General features: G+C 50.2%; 1 protein-coding gene across 1 annotated transcript; it reads left to right on the top strand.

The window, feature by feature from the left end:
* Window positions 1-646: 646 nt before the first annotated feature.
* Window positions 647-19701, top strand: nrps1 (nonribosomal peptide synthase Pes1; the record flags this gene model as incomplete). The annotated part of the gene is made up of 7 exons (XM_073772444.1): window positions 647-1144; window positions 1193-1609; window positions 1714-2025; window positions 2078-5219; window positions 5271-14695; window positions 14746-16995; window positions 17053-19701. The coding sequence occupies 7 exons, from the start codon at window positions 647-649 to the stop codon at window positions 19699-19701; spliced, it is 18693 nt and encodes a 6230-aa protein (XP_073632074.1).
* Window positions 19702-19912: the final 211 nt, after the last annotated feature.

Here is a 19912-nt window from a genome sequence, read left to right as displayed (position 1 = left end):
CCTCCATATGGGTGCCCCGGAATGGCGCATCCTGCTGGTACCCTGTACGCCCTTGGGACCATTTCCTCCGAACTGTCAATGGCAAAGTGGAACAATTCTAGGTCGGGAGGTTGTTCTCGTGCAGCTCAGCCCTGGCCATTCTCGACCCGAACCGGCGTTCTCTTCCTCTTTCTCGGACGCCACTCTGCCACCCGCTCATCGTACTCCACCATGTGGTCTGCTGGCTTGAATGGCTGAAGCCATTTGAAATCCAGCCGTATTTGCAGACATCAGAACCAGCGAACCTTTTTGGTCCATACCCACCTGTCTCGGGCATAAGCAAGGGAATACCGAATGATCTCGGCAAGTCCATGGCTTGAAGGCCAAAGCCCTCTCCTGCTTCCCAGGGCGATGTCATGCCATTGGTCCCTCCGTGATCCATATTGACTAAATACAATGTTTGCGAAAAATTACATGAAATTTTACTGGGTTGCATTGCTCCAGCACCCCCAGGCTATTTTTGTCCCCCGGGAGCAGATGCCGCAGCATGATATAAACTCCTTTTAAAGGAAGAATGGCGGGACTTACTGAGTTGTAAGCGGATCTCTCGCCTTCTCCATTTCTTTACTCACTGTACATTTATTAATGACTTTTAATTGACTTAAAAATGGCCCAGCATGCGCAGTGTTGTCTTCCCAGCTTTGATACCACATCCGACGGCCCTAAACGACCTGTCTCGATTAAGACAAGGATAACGCCTTCACAGAGTACCAAATTACTCTCCGCATTCAAGCAGGGCTCACTCGATTCGCTACTAAAGACAGCATGGGGATTACTGCTCTACCGATATACTGGACTGGAGGACGTCTGCTTCGGTTATCAGCGCCACGGTGTTGGTGGCTCCTCGGAATCTTCTGTGTCGGACACCGAGAGGTTTTCGACATGCAAGCTCGCCATCAACGAAGACGACACGGTCAGATCTCTCTTGAAGAAATTCAAAGAGGAAGACGGTCTGGACGATAGTACTGGCCTTGGTGGGGCTGCCAACGTCAATCACAATGATTATTCGCTATTCAATACCGTGGTCATGGTACGAGTCTGCGGTGACCGTGCAAAGGATGGAACCTTTGTACGACCTCCACTGCCGACAATTCTCTCAGAAGAGGTAAGCTGAATTTGATCATTACTTAGTTATTTACTGACGATTGTTCAGTGTCGCGCCAGGCTCCATGTAAAAATATTGCGGCAAGATGTTTGCATCTTTCTCGAATGTTGGAATACCGATATCTCTACAACCCAGATCGAGAGCGTCGCTCGTTACTTCGAGCATCTAATAGACCAAGTGTTGTTCGGTAAAGAAATTGCTGCTATAGATGCAGGCTGTTTTCTGCAACACGATTGGTCCCGAATCTGCAAGTTCAATTCGGTGGAGCCGAAAGAATATGACCGCTGTATCCACGATGTGATACGCGAAAACACACGCCTTCATCCACAGCGAGAAGCCATATGCTCCTGGGACGGGAGCTTTACCTACGAAGAATTGGATCGCCTGGCTTCTGAGCTTGCCCTTCATCTACAAACCCAAGGCGTTGGGCCCGAGGTGCGCGTTGCCCTCTGCTTCGATAAATCGGTGAGTATATATATTACCCTGAAGTTTGATTTAGACGTCCCCTCTATTCTTCTATGCAACACAACGTATTTTGCTTGTCATTATTAGACTAAGAATATGCGCAGAAATGGAACATCGTGGCCATGCTTGGTGTCTTGAAGGCTGGAGGCGCATTCGTCCCTCTTGACCCAACCCATCCAACCTCTCGTTTGCGGTCCTTGGTAACATCCGTAGACGCCAAGATTATGCTTTGCTCTAGGAGTAGAGCAGATATTTTGGACGAGGTTACAAAACACCTGATACCACTGGATGAACAGACGTTCGTTGAGGAAATCGAAGATTTGTCTGGGCCCTCTGGGGCGACATTACGGGAAGAAGCGAGAGGTAACAACGCAGCTTACCTCATTTTTACGTCCGGATCGACAGGACAACCCAAAGTAAGTTCGTGAAGTTGGCAAAACTGGGGATCGAGAGCCTGACCTTGGCTAGGGCACATTGTTAGAGCACAAGGCCTTCGTCTCGGCCGCTATGGCCTATGGTGAACCAATGGACATGGACTCTGAGTGTCGCATACTACAATTCGCCGCCCATACATTCGATGCAAGCCTTTTCGAGTCAATAGCTCCCCTGATACACGGAGGTTGCGTCTGCATTCCAAGCGATGGGGAGCGTTTGAACGACATCATTCGAGCAATCAACAGGATGAACGTCAATGTTGTTTGCCTGACGCCGTCGTTTGTCAGGTTCATTGAACCGTCAAGCATTCCTGGTGTGAAGACTATTATCTTAGTCGGTGAGGCAATGTCTAGATCCGACTTAGAATCATGGTCCCATATTAAACTTGTGAACGGGTATGGACCCACGGAAAGTGCTGTTTGTGCTGCGATCAACTCCGACATCCATCTGGCCTCCGATTGTAGGGATATTGGACTGCCAACAGGCGTGTGTTTCTGGATTGTCAACCCGGATGATCATAATCAGCTTGTCCCTGTCGGAAGCCCGGGGGAGCTGCTCCTTGAGGGCCCTACCCTTGCTCGATGCTACATCAACAATCCGCAGAAAACAAACGAGGTCTTTATTCACAACCCAGACTGGGCACGGGATGAAAATGATCGTCGCGATCGAAGATTCTACAAGACTGGGGACTTGGTAAGGTACAACTCTGAAGCTGGCTCGCTAATATTCATAGGGAGAAAAGACACACAGATCAAGCTTCATGGACAGAGAATCGAACTGGGGGAGATCGAGAACAGCATTACGACTCTTCCGATAGTCAAACACTGCCTAACTTTTTTCTGCAAGTCGGGGTCAGCGCAGGGGAAGATAGTGGCCGTGGTGTCTCTACAGGGCGAATCATCGCACGCCGTGCCCCTCAAACTAATGCGACAACCAAAGAGCGCTCCAGCTGTCACCGAGGTTCGGCAACAATTGATGAAGCGTCTTCCGACATATATGATTCCTGCGGTATGGCTATGTGTTGAAGCTCTGCCATTGCTACCTTCAGGGAAACTGAATAGAAAAGAAACTGTTACTTGGGCCACAGATCAGACCGACGAGTTACCTACTCAGACTGGTGAAACCGAGACTGGCGAAGGCAGGCAGGGCACTCGATTAGATTCTACAGTGGAGGAGCGTTTAGCCTCGATTTGGAGTCGCGTTCTCGCCATTCCGCGACACAAAATTAGCTTCGAGGAGAGCTTTCTGGCTCTGGGCGGCGACTCCATAGCTGCAATTACATGTATGGGTTATTGCAAGAAACAAAGCCTTGGGGTCACTGTGCAGGATATACTGCAAAGCGAGTCGATATGCGACCTGGCCACCCGCGTGAAAGAAGTACACCAGCCTGTGGAGTACCGAGAAGTGGTCGGCAAACCCTTCGGCCTTTCTCCTATCCAGAAACTCCATTTCATGATTCGGAACGAGGGCCAGGGCTACTTCAACCAGGGTATCCGTACTCGATTGAACCGACCAGTTACTGGACATGATTTACGAAGCGCAGTTGAAGTCATTGTCAAGCGGCATTCTATGCTTCGAGCTCGTCTTGTCAAAACTTTGGATAATGATCTTCAGCAGCGTATCACTGATGAAGTCGATACCTCCTATAGGCTGCGAGTCCATGACATTGAACAGCATACTGAGGTTGATATCGCGGTCGCGGACAGCCAGCTATGCATCGATGCGTTTGAAGGGCCCATTCTATCTGTGGATCTCTTCTACACCAATGAGGATTGCATCTTGTCCATGGTCGCTCACCATTTGGTTGTCGATATCGTGTCATGGAGGATTATCCTAGAAGATCTCGAAGAGATCCTACTCCGTCCTGATGAAAATGGATCTTCCGCCAACTCTCTCCCGTTCTCATCATGGTGCCATTTGCAGGACGAGCGAGCAGAGTCCGTGAATGACGATTCACACGTGCCCATTCCTGATCTCGCTTACTGGGGATTGGAGGATCAAGTTGTAACTTACGGAGATGTCACTTGCGAAGCATTTGAGCTCAGCTCGGAGGATTCACATGCAATCTTAATGGATTGCCATAAGAGCCTGGGAACGGAGCCTATTGATGTACTTCTCGCATCACTCTTACACTCATTTGGCCAGACTTTCAGGGACAGACCACCACCAGCAATCTTCAATGAAGGGCATGGAAGAGAGGTCTGGGATCCAGTCCTCGATATCTCTCGAACTGTCGGCTGGTTTACCACGGTGTTCCCTGTTTCATTACCGGATCGAATCACGGACGACCCAATCGACACTGTGGTGCTCGTCAAAGACCTCCGTAGGCGTGTTTCTGATAATGGCAGACAACAATTCGCGAGCCTCATGTCTGCATCGGCCGAGAAACAAGGAAGAAAGCATCCTTGTCCAATGGAAGTGACTTTCAATTATGTTGGCCAGCATCGTGACTTGCAAAGACGAGATGGATTATTCCAGCTCATGAACCAGATGGCTGGTGAGACAGGCCAGGGTGGAGGTGCCTCAGACTTTGGCCAAGATACTCCTCGCTTTGGGCTTTTCGAGATTTCAGCGCTCGCTGTAAATGGGAGAATTCGTTTCGTATTCTCGTTCAGCAAATACATGAGACACCAAGAGCGTATCCGGACCTGGGTCGCTAGTTGTGGTGACGTTCTCAGGTCTCTTGGGAAGACTCTCCAAACTATCCTCCCGAAACCGACATTGAGCGATTTCCCGATGTTGTCATTGACGTATCCAATGCTGGATACTATGTTTGGATCGAAGCTGCTGAGCCTTGGAGTGGGCTCTCCAGACCTCATCGAGGATATCTATCCTTGTTCTCGTATGCAGCAGGGTATCTTACTTGCTCGATCTCGGGATCCATCCCTATATGCCGTGCACGACACTTACCAGGTTAGAGTACCAAACGGCCTTCCCGACGCCGACAATCTCGTGGACGCATGGAGACTAGTTGTTTCACGCCATGCCATGCTCCGCACGCTGTTTGTCGAAAACCTGACTGACCGGGAGCTTTTCGGCCAAGTAGTGCTGAAATCCTGCGAGCCATCCATAATTTATCTGAGTTGTCTGAACATTGAAGACGTGGTATCGACTTTTGAGAATAATTCACCTGCAGAGTATCATGAACTTCTACCACACCATCGCCTATCAATCTGTGAGACAAAGAGTGGCAATTTGTTCTTCAGATTGGAACTGAGCCATGCAGCTATGGATGGAGTCTCTATTTCGATTATCTTAAGAGACCTACAACTTGCATATAGCGGAGAACTTAGCCACCATAAACCACTGTTCAAGAAGTATGTGCAGTACCTGCACAGTGCTCCGCAAGCTGCCAGCATTGAGTACTGGCGATCTTACCTGGCAGCTGTAAAGCCTTGCCTCTTCCCTACACTCACCGATGGGAAGAGCGTCTCTCAGAGAAAGCTTGGAACATTGCGGGTTAAGCTGGAATCATTCAGCGCTTTACTGTCGGTCTGCGAGGAACGACGCTTGACTTTGTCAACTGCTTTCACTGCGGCCTGGGGGCTAACACTTCGCCTGTTCTGCAATTCGGATGACGTTTGCTTCAGTTATATGACGTCCCTAAGAGATTCATTCATTGAAGATATTGAGTCCATGGTCGGGCCTGTCATCAATCTTCTGGCTTGTCGCATGAAGTTGTCGACGAACGATTCTCTCAAGGATGTGTTGCAGCGAGTCCAAGGCGATTTCATGGAACAGTTATCCCACAACAGCTTGTCTTTCATCGACATACAGCGTGAATGCAAGCTCTCTGATTCAGCTATGTTCAACACCGGCATATCGTTCCAGAAGACGCCCAGAACAGACTCCGCACAGTCTTCCGCAGGCATAAGCTTCTCTCGAATCGCAAACATCCATGATCCTGCTGAATACCCGTTATTTGTCAACGTTGTCGCATCAGATAAAGCTGCGGACATTGAGCTGAATTATTGGACAAACACATTGTCTGACGCACAGGCAGAGAATGTCTCGAGGGTATTCCTCAAATGTTTGGAGAACATTATACACCACCATGGGGAACAACTCAGCAAGTTGGATAGTTTGGGCGAATCGGACAGACAGCGTATTCGGAAATGGAATAAGCAGCAACATGATGATACCGATGGTTTCCTGCCGGACATTATCCGTGAGCAGGCAGCCTCCCACCCTGATGCGTCTGCCATCGTTGCTTGGGATAAGACTCTCAATTATGAAGAACTGGACCGCCTGTCCTCACGCCTTGCGGCGTATCTTGTGCGGCTTGGAGTTCGCACGGGAACTCTAGTGCCGGTTTGTTTTACCAAGTCTGTCTGGCAGGTGGTGGCTATACTGGCAATCTTGAAAGCTGGGGCCGTATGTGTGCCCAGGGATAAATCTCAATCAGCAGACAGTCTGGACAAATGGCTTATTGACAAGGGTGCGCACACGGCCTTGACATCCCCATCTGGCATTGACCTTCTTGAGGGGAAATATCCCGTTGCTGTGGCTATTGACAGCTCTCTTTTTGAGAACTTATCGGAGCCTAGCTCAATGTCTGGCTCGCTGCAATACTATGACAGCGGATATGTTGCTCTCGGGACTGGCTGGGTCAATGAGTTCTCAGGCATCTTGCTTGACCAACCCACAATGGTGGCTCGAGCAGCAGCTTTTGCATCAGCCATGAAAATGGATTCAACAGTCAGAACATTCCAGTTTGTGCCGAATACATCGGAAATCTTTGTTCAAGAGCTTTTTGGAACCCTCATGCGCGGAGGTTGTGTTTGCATTCCCAAAGACAAGTCTTTGGAACAGTTGTCACAGTCAATCAATGCGGCAAATGCAAACTCGATCTGTCTTCCGCCAACAATAGCTTCTCTTCTTCGACCGTCAGACGTTCCGAGAATCCAAAATTTGGCTCTATTCGGTGAATTACCAACGCAAGAGGTCCAGCGGATATGGGCAGGGAAGGTTCGTCTTCATTCGTTCTTGGGAGCACCTGAGTGCTCCTCCACGTGCATTCAGAATCTCGCATTGGGCAATATGGACAGTCCAGCAACTATGCAAACAACCCTAGGCTACTCTTCTTGGCTTGTCGATACCAGGAATAGCGCTCGTCTTGTACCCGTGGGGTGTGTGGGTGAGCTGGTCATTGAAGGCTCTGGCGTGTCGCGCGGCTACATCTCTGACGCTAAGCGAACAGAAGATAGATTCCTTGCAGATGACGGTGGGATTGTCAATCCAGGAAAAAGGCCGCACCCAGCGTTCCCCAGGCCACGCCGACAGATGTACAGAACAGGGCAATTGGCTCGCTACAACTCCGACGGTTCGCTGGTATATCTGGGCAAGAAAGCCGAGGAAGAGGGCCAACAGGCACAATCAATGGCCCTGAGGACAGAGCAAGTACTTGGCACCCTCAGTTTAAGTGGCTACCGATGTCTTACAGAGGTTATTAGCCTCAACTCCGGCCAATACCGGGAGCCCTATGTTGCAGTTTTCATTGCGTCGGAGAACCAGCCAGTTTTGGGTGTGAACAATCCAGCCGTGGTTCTTCGCAAGACCAGCGATCTTCATCAAGTCATGACGAGAGCCCAAACGCATCTGACAGCGTCGCTGCCTGCAGGTCAGGTTCCTAGATTCTACTTCCCTGTGTCAGAACTACCACTGACACCCTTGGGAGTGGTAAACCGGTCCTTATTGTGCGATGAGGTGCGGACTCTCTCAGAAAATGTTCTCCTAGAATATGATGTGAAGGCCTTTGGGGAATACTGGCGCTCTCAGTTAGCAAAGCCCCCGCATGCAAGCTCTCTTCTATTGCAGCCGCCTTCTTCACAACAATCAGCACCCAAGACAATTGATCGAAATATTAATGTACCTTGGAACAGCAATCTGAAGAGGCAGAATGCGAGAGCTTCTATACTTTGTGCTTGGGCATTGGCAACCTGCAACTACACTGAGAGTGACGACATGATCTTTGGCGAGTTGCTGGCTGACGCCTCGTCTTCATCGCAGACAACAATAATCCCTCGACGACTCCGAATCGACAAAACAAACAGTATTGTTAAGCTGCTCGAACAGACAACCTCGTTGTTAACCCAAGCCAAGCCTTTCGAGAGCACAGCAATATCATCTATCAAGAACTTGAACGCCGATTCAGCTCGGGCTGCAGATTTTGAAACTATGATTTGCGTTTCTCCCCTTGATAAAACCCAGCAAATCCAAGCATTGGGCCACTTACAAGCAGGCACAAATGCGGAGTTAGGGCTCTCAATGTACCCACTTGCTGTCTTCTGTTCTCCGAAAGAGACTGAGATGCACATAACAGCTCATTATGACGCGAAGGTTTTGTACCGCTCGCAAGTTGAGCGTTTGCTATCTTCGTTTGAAGAGTGCTTAGGTCTCTTCCGATACGGGACCACCGCAGATGAGAAGGCTCCGGACCTAACAGAAAGACACCAGAACCTTCAAAACTTCTCGGATAGTCTCGATTACTGGAAGGAGTACCTAATTGACGTCGAGCCATGTTTATTCCCAGCATTGAGTCCGAAAACTGAGAAGTTCAGGATTGGCACGCAAAATCTGAGGCTGTCGAATGGGGCAAAGATACAAAGCCTATGCAAAGCTCTTTCGCTAGCCCCGGATTTCCTGCTCCAGACAGTCTGGGCCCTGGTTCTCCGGTGCTACACAGGCCTCGAAGAGGTTACTCTTGGATACTACGCCTCCCCCGAGAAGGCTTCGACTGGCGTATGGCCTTGTCGGATTAGCTTGAACAATGACATCAAGCTCCGTGATGCTGTCCTAAAAAGGAAAGAAGATTTTGAACGGGCTATTGAACACCATACACCGTTCTCCGACATTCACCGTGCTATCGGATCTGAGAGTTCGCCGGTCTTCAATACTGCTTTCAGTTACACAAGATCTCCTGCCAGAGTAGCAGAGCTCAGCAACATAACTGCTGACAATTCCGACGAGTCTAATCCGTACATCATCTTTGTGAGCGCCTGTGTTTCTGGTGCTTCTGTGGAGGTTCATTTCGGCTACCAGACGGCGAGCCTTTCGGACAGCGACATGGAAAACATTATCGACTGCTTTGAATGCACTCTTAATTCCGTTCTCACACTACTGGGCCCAGGACGTAGCCCCGGCCGTACAATCGGAGATGTGGAGTTTTTGGGGCAACGTTCTCGCCGAAGTTTGAGCACATGGAATGCAGTTCTGCCCGAGAAACCAAGAAAGTGTGCGCACGCAATCATCCAAGAGCAGGTGATTTCACAACCTTCAGCGCCAGCAATATGTTCATGGGACGAGAATTTCAGCTACGCACAGTTGAGCTACCTGACGACCAGGCTGGCCTATCGTCTAATTGATATGGGTGTTGGACCAGAAGTCTTCGTTGGCCTGTGCTTTGAGAAGTCTGCTTGGGCTGTTATTGCACAAGTTGCTGTCCTCAAGGCTGGCGGAGCCTTTGCGTCCTTGGATCCTGCTCACCCCGAAGGCCGCTTGCAAGGTCTAGTCGAGGATATTAGTGCCCCAGTTGTGCTATGCTCGACTCGGTATGCCGATAAAGTGTCACGGATATGCAATGTGGCGCTGCCTGTGAGCCAAGACACATTTGACAGCCTCCCCAGCCCATCAACAGTTCAAAGAGCTTCAACTGTGAGGGTCGATAATGCAGCCTACGCGATATTCACATCCGGTACGACTGGCAAGCCGAAGGTGACTGTACTCGAACATGCTGCCCTTGCAGTTGCCTCGAAGTCTTTTGCAAAGACCCTGAGCATCGGTCCAGAAACTCGCGCGCTGCAATTTTCCAGCTACACCTTTGATGTAAGTATCTTGGAAACAATAATTGTCCTCATGACAGGTGGCTGTGTATGCGTTCCCAGCGATGAAGAGCGCATGAACGACCTGTCAGGAGCAATCAGGAGAATGCAAGCAAACCTCATGAGTTGCACTCCATCAGTCACCGGAACATTAAATCCAGGAAGTGTTCCGAGCTTGATGACAGTCATCAACGGTGGTGAGAAACTTACAGAAAGCCAAATCGCTCGCTGGTCACATAGGCGACTGTTCAACGCCTACGGACCTTCTGAGGCCACTGTCCTTGCCACAGCAAGCCTAAAGGTTGATGGAACTGGAAGACGGCTGGACGATGATAGCAACTCTATCGGAACTGCTGTCTGCGGAAGAACCTGGATTGTTGACCCGACAAACCACAATCGGCTCCTGCCTGTCGGCGCTACCGGAGAGCTAGTGTTGGAAGGCTACAACATCGCTCGTGGATATCTGAACAATGACAAGAAAACGGAGGAGGTATTCATCAAGGAACCTCGGTGGTGCCGCACAGCAGGACTTCGAGAAGCGACTAAACACACTGGACGGATGTATCGAACTGGGGACTTGGTCCGCTACAAGTCCGATGGCAACATCTGTTTCATCTCTCGCATGGACACTCAAGTGAAGCTTAACGGCCAACGCATCGAATTGGAAGAAATAGAACAGCAGTGTGCGCAACTATCACCAGAGAACACACAAGTCGCTGTTGATATTATCCTTCCCGCGACCAAATCTGTGGCAAAGGCTTTGGCGGCTTTTTTTACTGTTGAAAGTCACGGAGTATCAAGTGTAACTCCGCAGCAGGCTGTATCCGCGAGCGTGTTACTTCCTCAATCTGAAGTCATCCAAGCGGCAATTACAAGGCTTCACAGTTCCCTGGTTGAGGTGCTCCCGCAGATCATGATACCTCGATTCTATTTCCCAGTACAATACCTTCCCCTTGGCACAACCGGCAAGCTTGACCGCAAAGGGCTGCGAGCTATGGTTCAGACTCTTTCCAACGAGCAGCTGAAACCATACATGATTTCAAACTCTCGGTCAGCCCCTGAAATGGCGAAGACAGGAGATTCCACACTTCGTGATCTGTGGGCTGAAGTCCTTGATGTCGAGCCAGGTTTCATAAGCGCCGAGGACAGTTTCTTTGGACTGGGCGGAGATTCCTTCTCCGCCATGAAGCTGGTGGGTGCTGCAAGGTCTCACGATATCTCTTTGACCGTTGCAAAGATATACGAACATCCCGTTCTCAAAGACATGGTTGAATGCTGTGAGGAAGTTACGCAGGCCAAGGCAAGAACGCACCTTGAGAAATTCAGCCTCGTACCCGAGTCGGCGCCTCTGCAAGAAATACTGGAAGAGATCACTGACCAGTGTGGAATCACCGAGGAGTCGATTTCAGATGTCTACCCCTGCAGTGCCCTGCAGGAAGGGTTGCTTACCCTCTCAATCAAGAACCCGGGAGCATATGTCGCCCGCGCTATTTATCGCCTTGCTGCAGACATTGATCTTGACAAATTCAAATCATCCTGGCAAAATGTCGCAGACGAGTTTGACATTCTCCGAACCAGAATCGTTCACACTGAAGCCGCTGGATTCCTTCAAGTTGTCTTGAAGCGGGAGCGGATTTCCTGGACTCTCGAGACGACATTAGGCAATGTCGATGATGAGGCCGTGGGAGGCAGCGGAGCACTGTTGGCAAAGTACTCAATTGTCCAACTAGGTCCTTCCGAACGCTACTTTGTCTGGACTGTCAACCACGCCCTCTATGACGGTTGGAACGTTGGACCAATGTTGAAGAGGGTTGAAGATATCTACCTCGGCTCGTCTGGCCCCAACATCACAGTTCCCTATAAATTCTTCATTAACTATCTGGTGCAACGTGATATGCCAAAGGCGGATGAGTTCTGGAAGACCTACCTTGGCGGCTTGTCTAGCGAACCTTTTCCGGCGGCGAAACACCAGGATGTTGGGTTTTCCAGACAAGGCGGCATTCAACGCAGCAGCATCGACATCTCAAGAGCACCTCGTGCTACCAACATCACTGTTCCAGAGCTAATCCGTGCTGCGTGGGCGCTTGTGCTCTCAGCCCACACTGGATCGGGCGATGTCTGCTTTGGTGAAACTCTGATGGGCAGAAACATTGATATGCCCGGAATCACGGACGTTGCAGGGCCAGTGCTCACTACAGTGCCCATGCGCATCCGGGTTAACAACAAATTGCCACTAACTCAATATATACATGATATACGCCATATGACAACATCTATGATACCTCATCAACATCATGGTCTTCAGAGGATACAAAAGCTTGGTGGCGATGCTGCGCTTGCTTGCAACTTTCAGAACCTACTTGTCATTCAGTCCGATAACGGTAAAGACAATGAGGACATCTGGCGTGCAGAACATCAACAGACGCGAGGCGACTTCTTCACGCACCCACTCGTTGTTGAGTGTCAACTTTCTGGCTCAAGCATTGAGATCCGAGCTCACCATGATGTCTTAGCACTTGACGATTGGCAAGCAGAAAGACTCATCGGACAATTCGGCTTCATCCTCGAGCAGCTTCTCGATGTTTCGCAAGACAGCTCCATGACAGTTGGTGGCATTGACTTTACTAGCCCTTTGGACAAGAGAGATATTACTTGTTGGAACCAGCGCCACGTTGGGAGTGTCGACAAATGCGCTCACGAAATTATCCGCGAGATCGCTCTTTCCCAACCGCAAGCTCCTGCCGTGTGCTCGTGGGATGGTGACCTCAATTACGGAGAATTGCTTGATCTTGCTTCATCTTTCGCAACATATCTTGTGTCTTGCGGAGTAGGTCCCGAGACATTTGTACCAATATGCCTAGACAAATCTCTATGGGCGATGGTCACGATTTTGAGTGTCCTGCTCGCGGGGGGTGCTTTCGTCCCCCTCGACCCATCCCATCCGACTTCAAGGCACAAGGAGATCCTGGAAGAGCTAGGAGCGGATATCATACTCTGCTCGCCACAACTGCGCAGTCGCTTCATGGGTTACATCAGCACAATCATCCCCATAAGCAAGGAGACAATAACAGCCTATGGCGCAGTCACAACACGGGATAAGCACGTCAGCATCAGCCCGTCAAACACGGCCTATGCAATCTTCACCTCTGGGAGCACGGGCAGACCTAAGGGCATAGTCATCGACCACCGTGCAGTCTGCAGCAGTATCATTGGCTTTGCGCCTGTTGTTCATTTGAACAAAGACTCCAGAGTCTTCCAGTTTGCGTCGCTCACGTTTGACGCTGCTATACTGGAGACACTTGGTACCCTGATGCTGGGTGGTTGTATCTGTGTCCCGAGTGATGATGAACGCTTGAATGATATCCCAGCCGCAATGCAACGGATGAACGTTACTTGGACGTTCTTGACGCCTTCCGTTGCCAATATACTTGAGCCCTCATCTGTGCCGTCTTTGGAAATCCTCACTTGCGGAGGAGAGGCACTATCTCGCGACGTTGTTGCTAAATGGGGACAGAGACTCAAGTTCTTTGGAGGGTATGGTCCGACAGAGACGGTTGTATTCGCCCTTGTCAATGGCGACTTTATGAACCACGGATTTACCTGCATTGGCTATGGGTTGCCAAAGACGTTGACCTGGATTGTCGACCCTGACGACCATAATCGACTGGCTCCTCTGGGTGCAGTGGGAGAGCTTGCTTTGGAGGGCCCGGTTCTCGCGAGAGAATACCTCAACAACCCTGCTAAGACAGCGGATACCTTTGTCGAGCAGCCTTCTTGGATCAAGCGCTTCGCGAGCTCATCTTCTGCGCCTAGGAGAATCTACAAAACTGGCGATCTTGCCAGGTACAACTCAGACGGCTCAATAGAGTACCTTGGACGCAAAGACCACCAGGTGAAGGTGAACGGACAACGTATGGAGCTCGGAGAAATCGAGCACCGCGTGCTAGAAAGCCAGAATGTTCGCAATGCAGTTGTGGTACTTCCCAAGACTGGTCCACTCCGAAACAAGTTGGTCGGCGTCGTTTGTCTCGAGTCGCTCACGCCCGGCACGAGCATGATCACGACGGGCGCTTGTGAGCTTGTGAGTCAGAAGGAGATGGTGAAGCTTGGAAACAGGGAGACAAATGAGATCAAAGCGAGAATTGAGAGTCAGCTACCTCCATACATGGTTCCCCAGGTGTGGGCGGTAGTCAAGAACATACCCATGCTTGTCTCCGGCAAATTGGACAGAAAGAAAGTAACTAGCTGGCTTGAGCAGGTTGAGGAATCTCTCTACAACCGGATCATGCAGGAATATGACACTATGGCGCCGGAAGCTGTGGACGAGCAGGAGGAATCGAAGGAGGACGAAGACACAATACCTATCATTATTCGGGATATCTGCGCCCAGGTCTTGAACCTAGCTGCCCACAAGATCGATATGAGTCGATCATTCATTTACCTTGGTGGAGATAGCATTACTGGAATGGCGGTGGTGTCAAAGGCTCGCAAACGAGGATTGAATCTGCCTCTCAACCGCATCCTCCAAAGCAAGTCGGTCGACGAACTTGCTGCTACATGCGGAGAAGTCAAACCCAGGCAGACGAAGAATGAGGCAGAGTCGAGCAGTTTCTTCCCGCTATCGCCAATTCAGGAACTGTTTTTCCGCTCATCGCCTACTGTGCCTAAGGGCAGTGGAAGATTCAACCAGAGCATGACCGTTCGTCTCACTCGAAACTTGGAGCCGCGTCTTATACAGGATGCCCTTCGGGCCATTGTTCGAAAGCACTCTATGTTTAGGGCACGCTTCAGCAAGGATCGGGATGGCAGGTGGCAGCAAAGGATCACAAATGTGCGTATCCTTATCTTCAATTCTAAATGCAAGACTAACAATTCCAACAGGAACTCGATCCATCTTACATATTCTCTACCCAGCCCGTCAAGAACCGTCCAGACAGGCTAGAGAAGATAGCAAATACCCAATCCTCTTTGGACGTCCAGAAGGGACCTGTTGTTGCAGCAGCCCTCTTTGACGAAGCCGGGCAGCAGATCCTGTTTTTGACTGCCAGTCACTTATGTGTTGATGTGGTTTCCTGGCGCATCGTTCTCCAAGAGCTTGAGGAGTTCGTCGACAACGGGTCCGTATCTTCTGACGCCCCATTGTCATTCCAGTCGTGGTGCAATTTGCAACTCGAGACTAGCAGAAATAATAAGAACACCACAAATCTTTCCAGCAAGACTCCAGACCTTGGTTATTGGGGCATGGATCAGATGGTCAACAACTATGGACACGTCAAGATGGAATCTTTCAGTTTGGACAAGCGAGCCACGGCATTTATTTCTCGACAGTGCCATGAAATTCTCCGAACGGAGACGGTGGAGGTTTTGCTAGCTGCTGTCTGCTACTCTTTCAACCGCGTTTTCTCCGACAGGGATCTTCCGGCCATCTACAACGAAGGTCATGGGCGTGAAGTATGGGATTCTTCCGATCCTTCAGGTACTGTGGGTTGGTTCACCACCCTGAGTTCCCTGCATGCTCCCGCCTGCTCCGGGCTTCTTGATACCATGAAACGCGTGAAGGATGCACGACGCCAAACCAGCGAGTCTAGTCGTGCTCTGTTCGCCAAAAATGTCCTTCAGTCAGATAGCAGCCAGTTCCCTGTACCACTCGAAGTCCTCTTCAACTATTTGGGCCAGCTTCAGCAGCTCGAGCGGAATGGGTCGGTATTCCGACATTATGGCGACGCGTTCAGTGCCGAAACAATGGACTCTACAGGGGATATGGGACCAGACACACCAAGATTTGCCCTCTTCGAGATCACTGCGGTTATTGTCAAGGAGCAACTGAACGTTTCATTCACATATAATCGCAACATGAAGCATCAGTCTCGAATTCGAGCTTGGATGGCTGAGTGCAAGCGAGCACTTGAGATCGATTTACCGAACCTCAAGGGTGCTGCACCGGAACCCACGCTTAGCGACTACCCGCTACTTCCAGCGACATACGATGAACTACAGGAGTTGACAGATACTGTTCTCCCTAGACTAGGGCTAGCAAGCTGGAACCAGGTCGAGGATATATACCCTTGTTCTTCCATTCAGGAAGGCATTCTCTTCAGTCAGCTCCGTGATCCCCACGAGTACATCTTCAATGTTATTTTCGAGGTTTGTCGTCCTCAAGAGAGCATCGACCTTACAAGACTCAAGAATGCGTGGTCTATAGTTGTTGCTCGTCATCCGTCATTGAGAACAGTGTTCATCGATAGCTGCTGCAAGGGAGGATCCTTCGACCAGGTTGTGGTCAAACAAGCCAACCCCGCGACAGTCGAAATCGAGTGCGACGACTTTGACGCGTTCGGTAAACTTGGCACCACTCGTCTTCAGAGCAGCAAGAAGTCCCTGGCACCTCATCATCAACTTGTGTTCTGTAAAACATCTTCTGGGCGGGTGCTCGTTAAGTTTGAGATGAACCATCTGATCGTCGACGGCGGATCGTTCTCCATCCTACTCAAGGAGCTTGCTTTGGCTTACAACGGCCAGCTTCCGCCAGGATCAGGACCGCTCTTCAGTGACTATATCAAGTATCTCAAGGACGAATTTGCAGATGAAGCCTTGGAATACTGGAAGCAGCATCTCTCCGGTGTTCGCGAATGCCATCTGCCAGTTGCTGAAGGTACAAGCGGTGCTCGACAACTCGGCACTCATCTGGTACCGTTCAACCGTTATACCGAGCTCCAACGTTTCTGTGAGAGAAAATCGATTACACTTGCCAACCTGATCCTTGCAGTCTGGGCAATTTTCCTGCGCGCTCAGACACAGTCCGATGATGTCTGCTTCGGGTACCCATCTACCGGTCGTGATTTGCCAGTCCCTGGGATTCAAGACGCGGTTGGGTTGCTCATCAATAATTTGTGCTGCAGAGTCAAGTTCCAATACGACCAGACTTTGTTGGATATTTCCAGGCTTGTTCAGGATGATCATATGAAAAGTCTCGCCCACCAGCGCTCTTCGCTTGCAGAAATTCAGCATGCGCTTGGCAGACAGGGAAAACCTCTTTTCAACACTTGCATTTCTATCCAAAACCACGCGGCTGACAAAATTGAGATTGCGGGGATGTCGTATAAGTTCCAGAAGGCGCATGATCCTTGCGAGGTATGTCTGCTCGCTTTTACGTCTCTTATGAGTTTAAACTAATCCCTTAATCTATAGTACCCACTCACAGCCAATGTCGAGACCGCGCGAGGCCACGAGGGGATCTTGCTTCGATACTGGGCTGATGCTGTCCCAGAGGCTGATGCCACTGCATTTGCACAATCTCTTGCTCGAATTCTGACTTACTTCGTGGAAGACCCACTGACACCAATCTCGGACCTCAAGGTCAGTATCAAAGAGAACCCTGCAATCGCAGAGCAGATCGACCGAAGTTCGCTCGAAAAGATCGTCGATGAGCGGATCAAGGTCATAATCGAGCAGATGCTCGGAGAGGGCAAGCTTGCGAAGCCTTCCAGCAACAACCATGACGCGGTTCGACCGACCGAACTCTTGGCTATCGAGAAGGGTATCAAAAACTCTTTCCAAGAGCTGATTGTAGCGAGAGGGGAAGTAAGCACGGAGTCTACGCAAACACTGATCACTGGAGACAAAGCACCCAGTGACATTGCCAAACAACTATGGGGACTCTGGAGCTCAACGTTAGGGCTACATTTACAACCTATCAAATACAAGAGCAGCTTCTTTAAGCTCGGGGGAGATAGCATTACTGCTATGAAGATGGTGCGTGCAGCACGAGACGAAGGCTTGAAACTGAGTGTAGCTCAGGTGTTCAAGAATCCGGTGTTCGAAGATATGTTGGCTCTGGTCAAGGGCGAGACAAGGCCTGTGGTCTCAAGCATCATAGAGAAGTATGAAGAGAAGATCGAGGATCTGATTGAAGAGAAACCCATGCTGCCTCGAAGTGAATCGTCCCAAGAACTCTCTATCTTGAGACAAGTGCCCGTCGAACTCGACGACGCCTCTCTGCGGGCGGCTATCTGCCCAAAGGTTGGAGTCTTCAAAGGTGGCATAGTCGACGTTCTACCTGTGACCGACTTTCAAGCCCTCTCGCTCACGGCGACTATGTTCGAATCAAGGTGGATGTTGAACTACTTCTATCTCGATGGAAAGGGTTCCCTGGATGTCCGGCGTCTGAGGGAGAGCTTCCTTCGTGTTGTGGATGCGTTCGACATTTTGCGGACTGTCTTTGTCTGCTTCCATGGACAATTTTTCCAGGTGGTCCTGCGCAAGATTCGCCCTGATATCTTTGTGCAAGAAACGGAAAAGAGCCTTGACGAATATACCAAGTCGTTGCAGCAGCGAGACAGGAAGCAATATCCAGGACAAGGACAGCAATATGTGCAATTCTACGTGGTGAAGAAGGCAAACAGTGATGAGCACAGAATACTCATCCGGATGCATCACGCACAATTTGACGGAGTGTGCTTGCCCAAGATCATGACTGCGATAAAAATGGCTTACGAAGGGAGCCCTGTTTCGCCTTCGTCTTTCCTGAATTATTCGCGACTGTTACCCGGAACCATCACGCCTGAGCACTACCAACACTGGAGCAATTTGCTCAAAGGATCAAGGATGACGCAGGTCGTCCAGCGGGAAACCTCCAACACATTCCAGCATATTGGCGGCTTTGCAGAGCAGAAGAAGGTTATCGAGATACCCACTACTGCGACGGAGAACGTGACTATCGCTACTGTCATGCAATCTGCCTGGGCAGTCACGCTCGCGAAGCTATGTGCTCAGGATGACGTCGTTTTTGGTCTCACTGTCAGCGGGAGGAATGCAGTTCCTGGGGTGGAAAGCATAGTTGGTCCTTGTCTCAACAATATCCCCATCCGGGTCAGATTCAGAGATCGCTGGACTGCACTTGACCTGTTCCGCTTTCTCCAGGACCAACAAGTGTCAAACATGACCTACGAGTCTTTAGGGTTCAGGGATATCATCCGACACTGCACAGACTGGCCTGAGTCAACGTTCTTCACCACCTCCGTCCTACACCAAAACGTCGACTACGAAGGACAGATGCAACTTGACAACAACACCTACAGAATGGGTGGAGTCGGCGTGATCGACAATTTCACAGACCTCACCTTGTTCTCCAAGCCAGTGGCCGGCCACTCCACTCAACTCACCGTCGGTGTAGGCTATTCTCTCAAGGGCCCCATGCATCCCAACTTCGTCTCCACAGTCCTCGACATGGTATGCGATACAGCTCAAAACCTAGTCGCTAACCCTAACGTCGCACTTCCTTCTCCCTCAACTCTCCGCTCCTTGCCCCCTCAGCTCTCTGAAGATACCACCGCTACCCCAGGCAGCGACAGCCTACTCCTCTCGTCCTTGAACAACCGCAGCTTATCCGACATCCTCGCACACTCAGACCTCATAACCCGCATCTGGCAACAAGTTCTTCCGCCGAGACAGAACACAGGCAAACCTCAGCGCTCATTCCAACTTGACTCATCCTTCTTCCGACTCGGCGGCGACGTCGTGAACATGGCGCAGGTCGTCTGGATCCTTGAACAGGAAACCGGCTTGCATATCCCCATTGAGGAACTCCTCGAACACTCTACTTTCCTCAGCCAAATGGCCGTCTTGGCCCTGCACATGACCAAGCGGGATGCCGATCTCGATGGCTCTTCTGATGCCGCACCGGCGTATGATGCTGTCGATGTTTCTGGAACGATTACTGCATCTGGGCGGGAGATATCGCCGCTTACACCTTCGAAGAGCGAGTGGAGTGCCCTAGACAAAGCTAGGGTTTTGGCGAAGAAGATCACCAAATTGGGTGGCTTGTCTACTCGAGTTTAAGAATGCTTTTTGTTTTTGTTTTTGTTTTTTGTTTCTATTTGTTCTTTAGCGTTCTGATTGGCATAAAAGTCCTTGCTTTTTTGATTTCTTTCTGTCTATATCATTTTCACGATGTACATGCAAGCAGTGTCTAAATCTAGGTATTAATGCTATATACTGACCCGCTCATGCAATCATAATCATCGTCTCTTTTTGTCATAACCGTGAAACC

Source organism: Aspergillus stella-maris (assembly GCF_047715825.1).
Source record: "Aspergillus stella-maris strain CBS 113639 unplaced genomic scaffold BDV14scaffold_6, whole genome shotgun sequence".
In the NCBI taxonomy this organism is placed as follows: Eukaryota; Fungi; Ascomycota; class Eurotiomycetes; order Eurotiales; family Aspergillaceae; genus Aspergillus; species Aspergillus stella-maris.
This window is presented reverse-complemented; position numbering and strand designations above follow the sequence as displayed.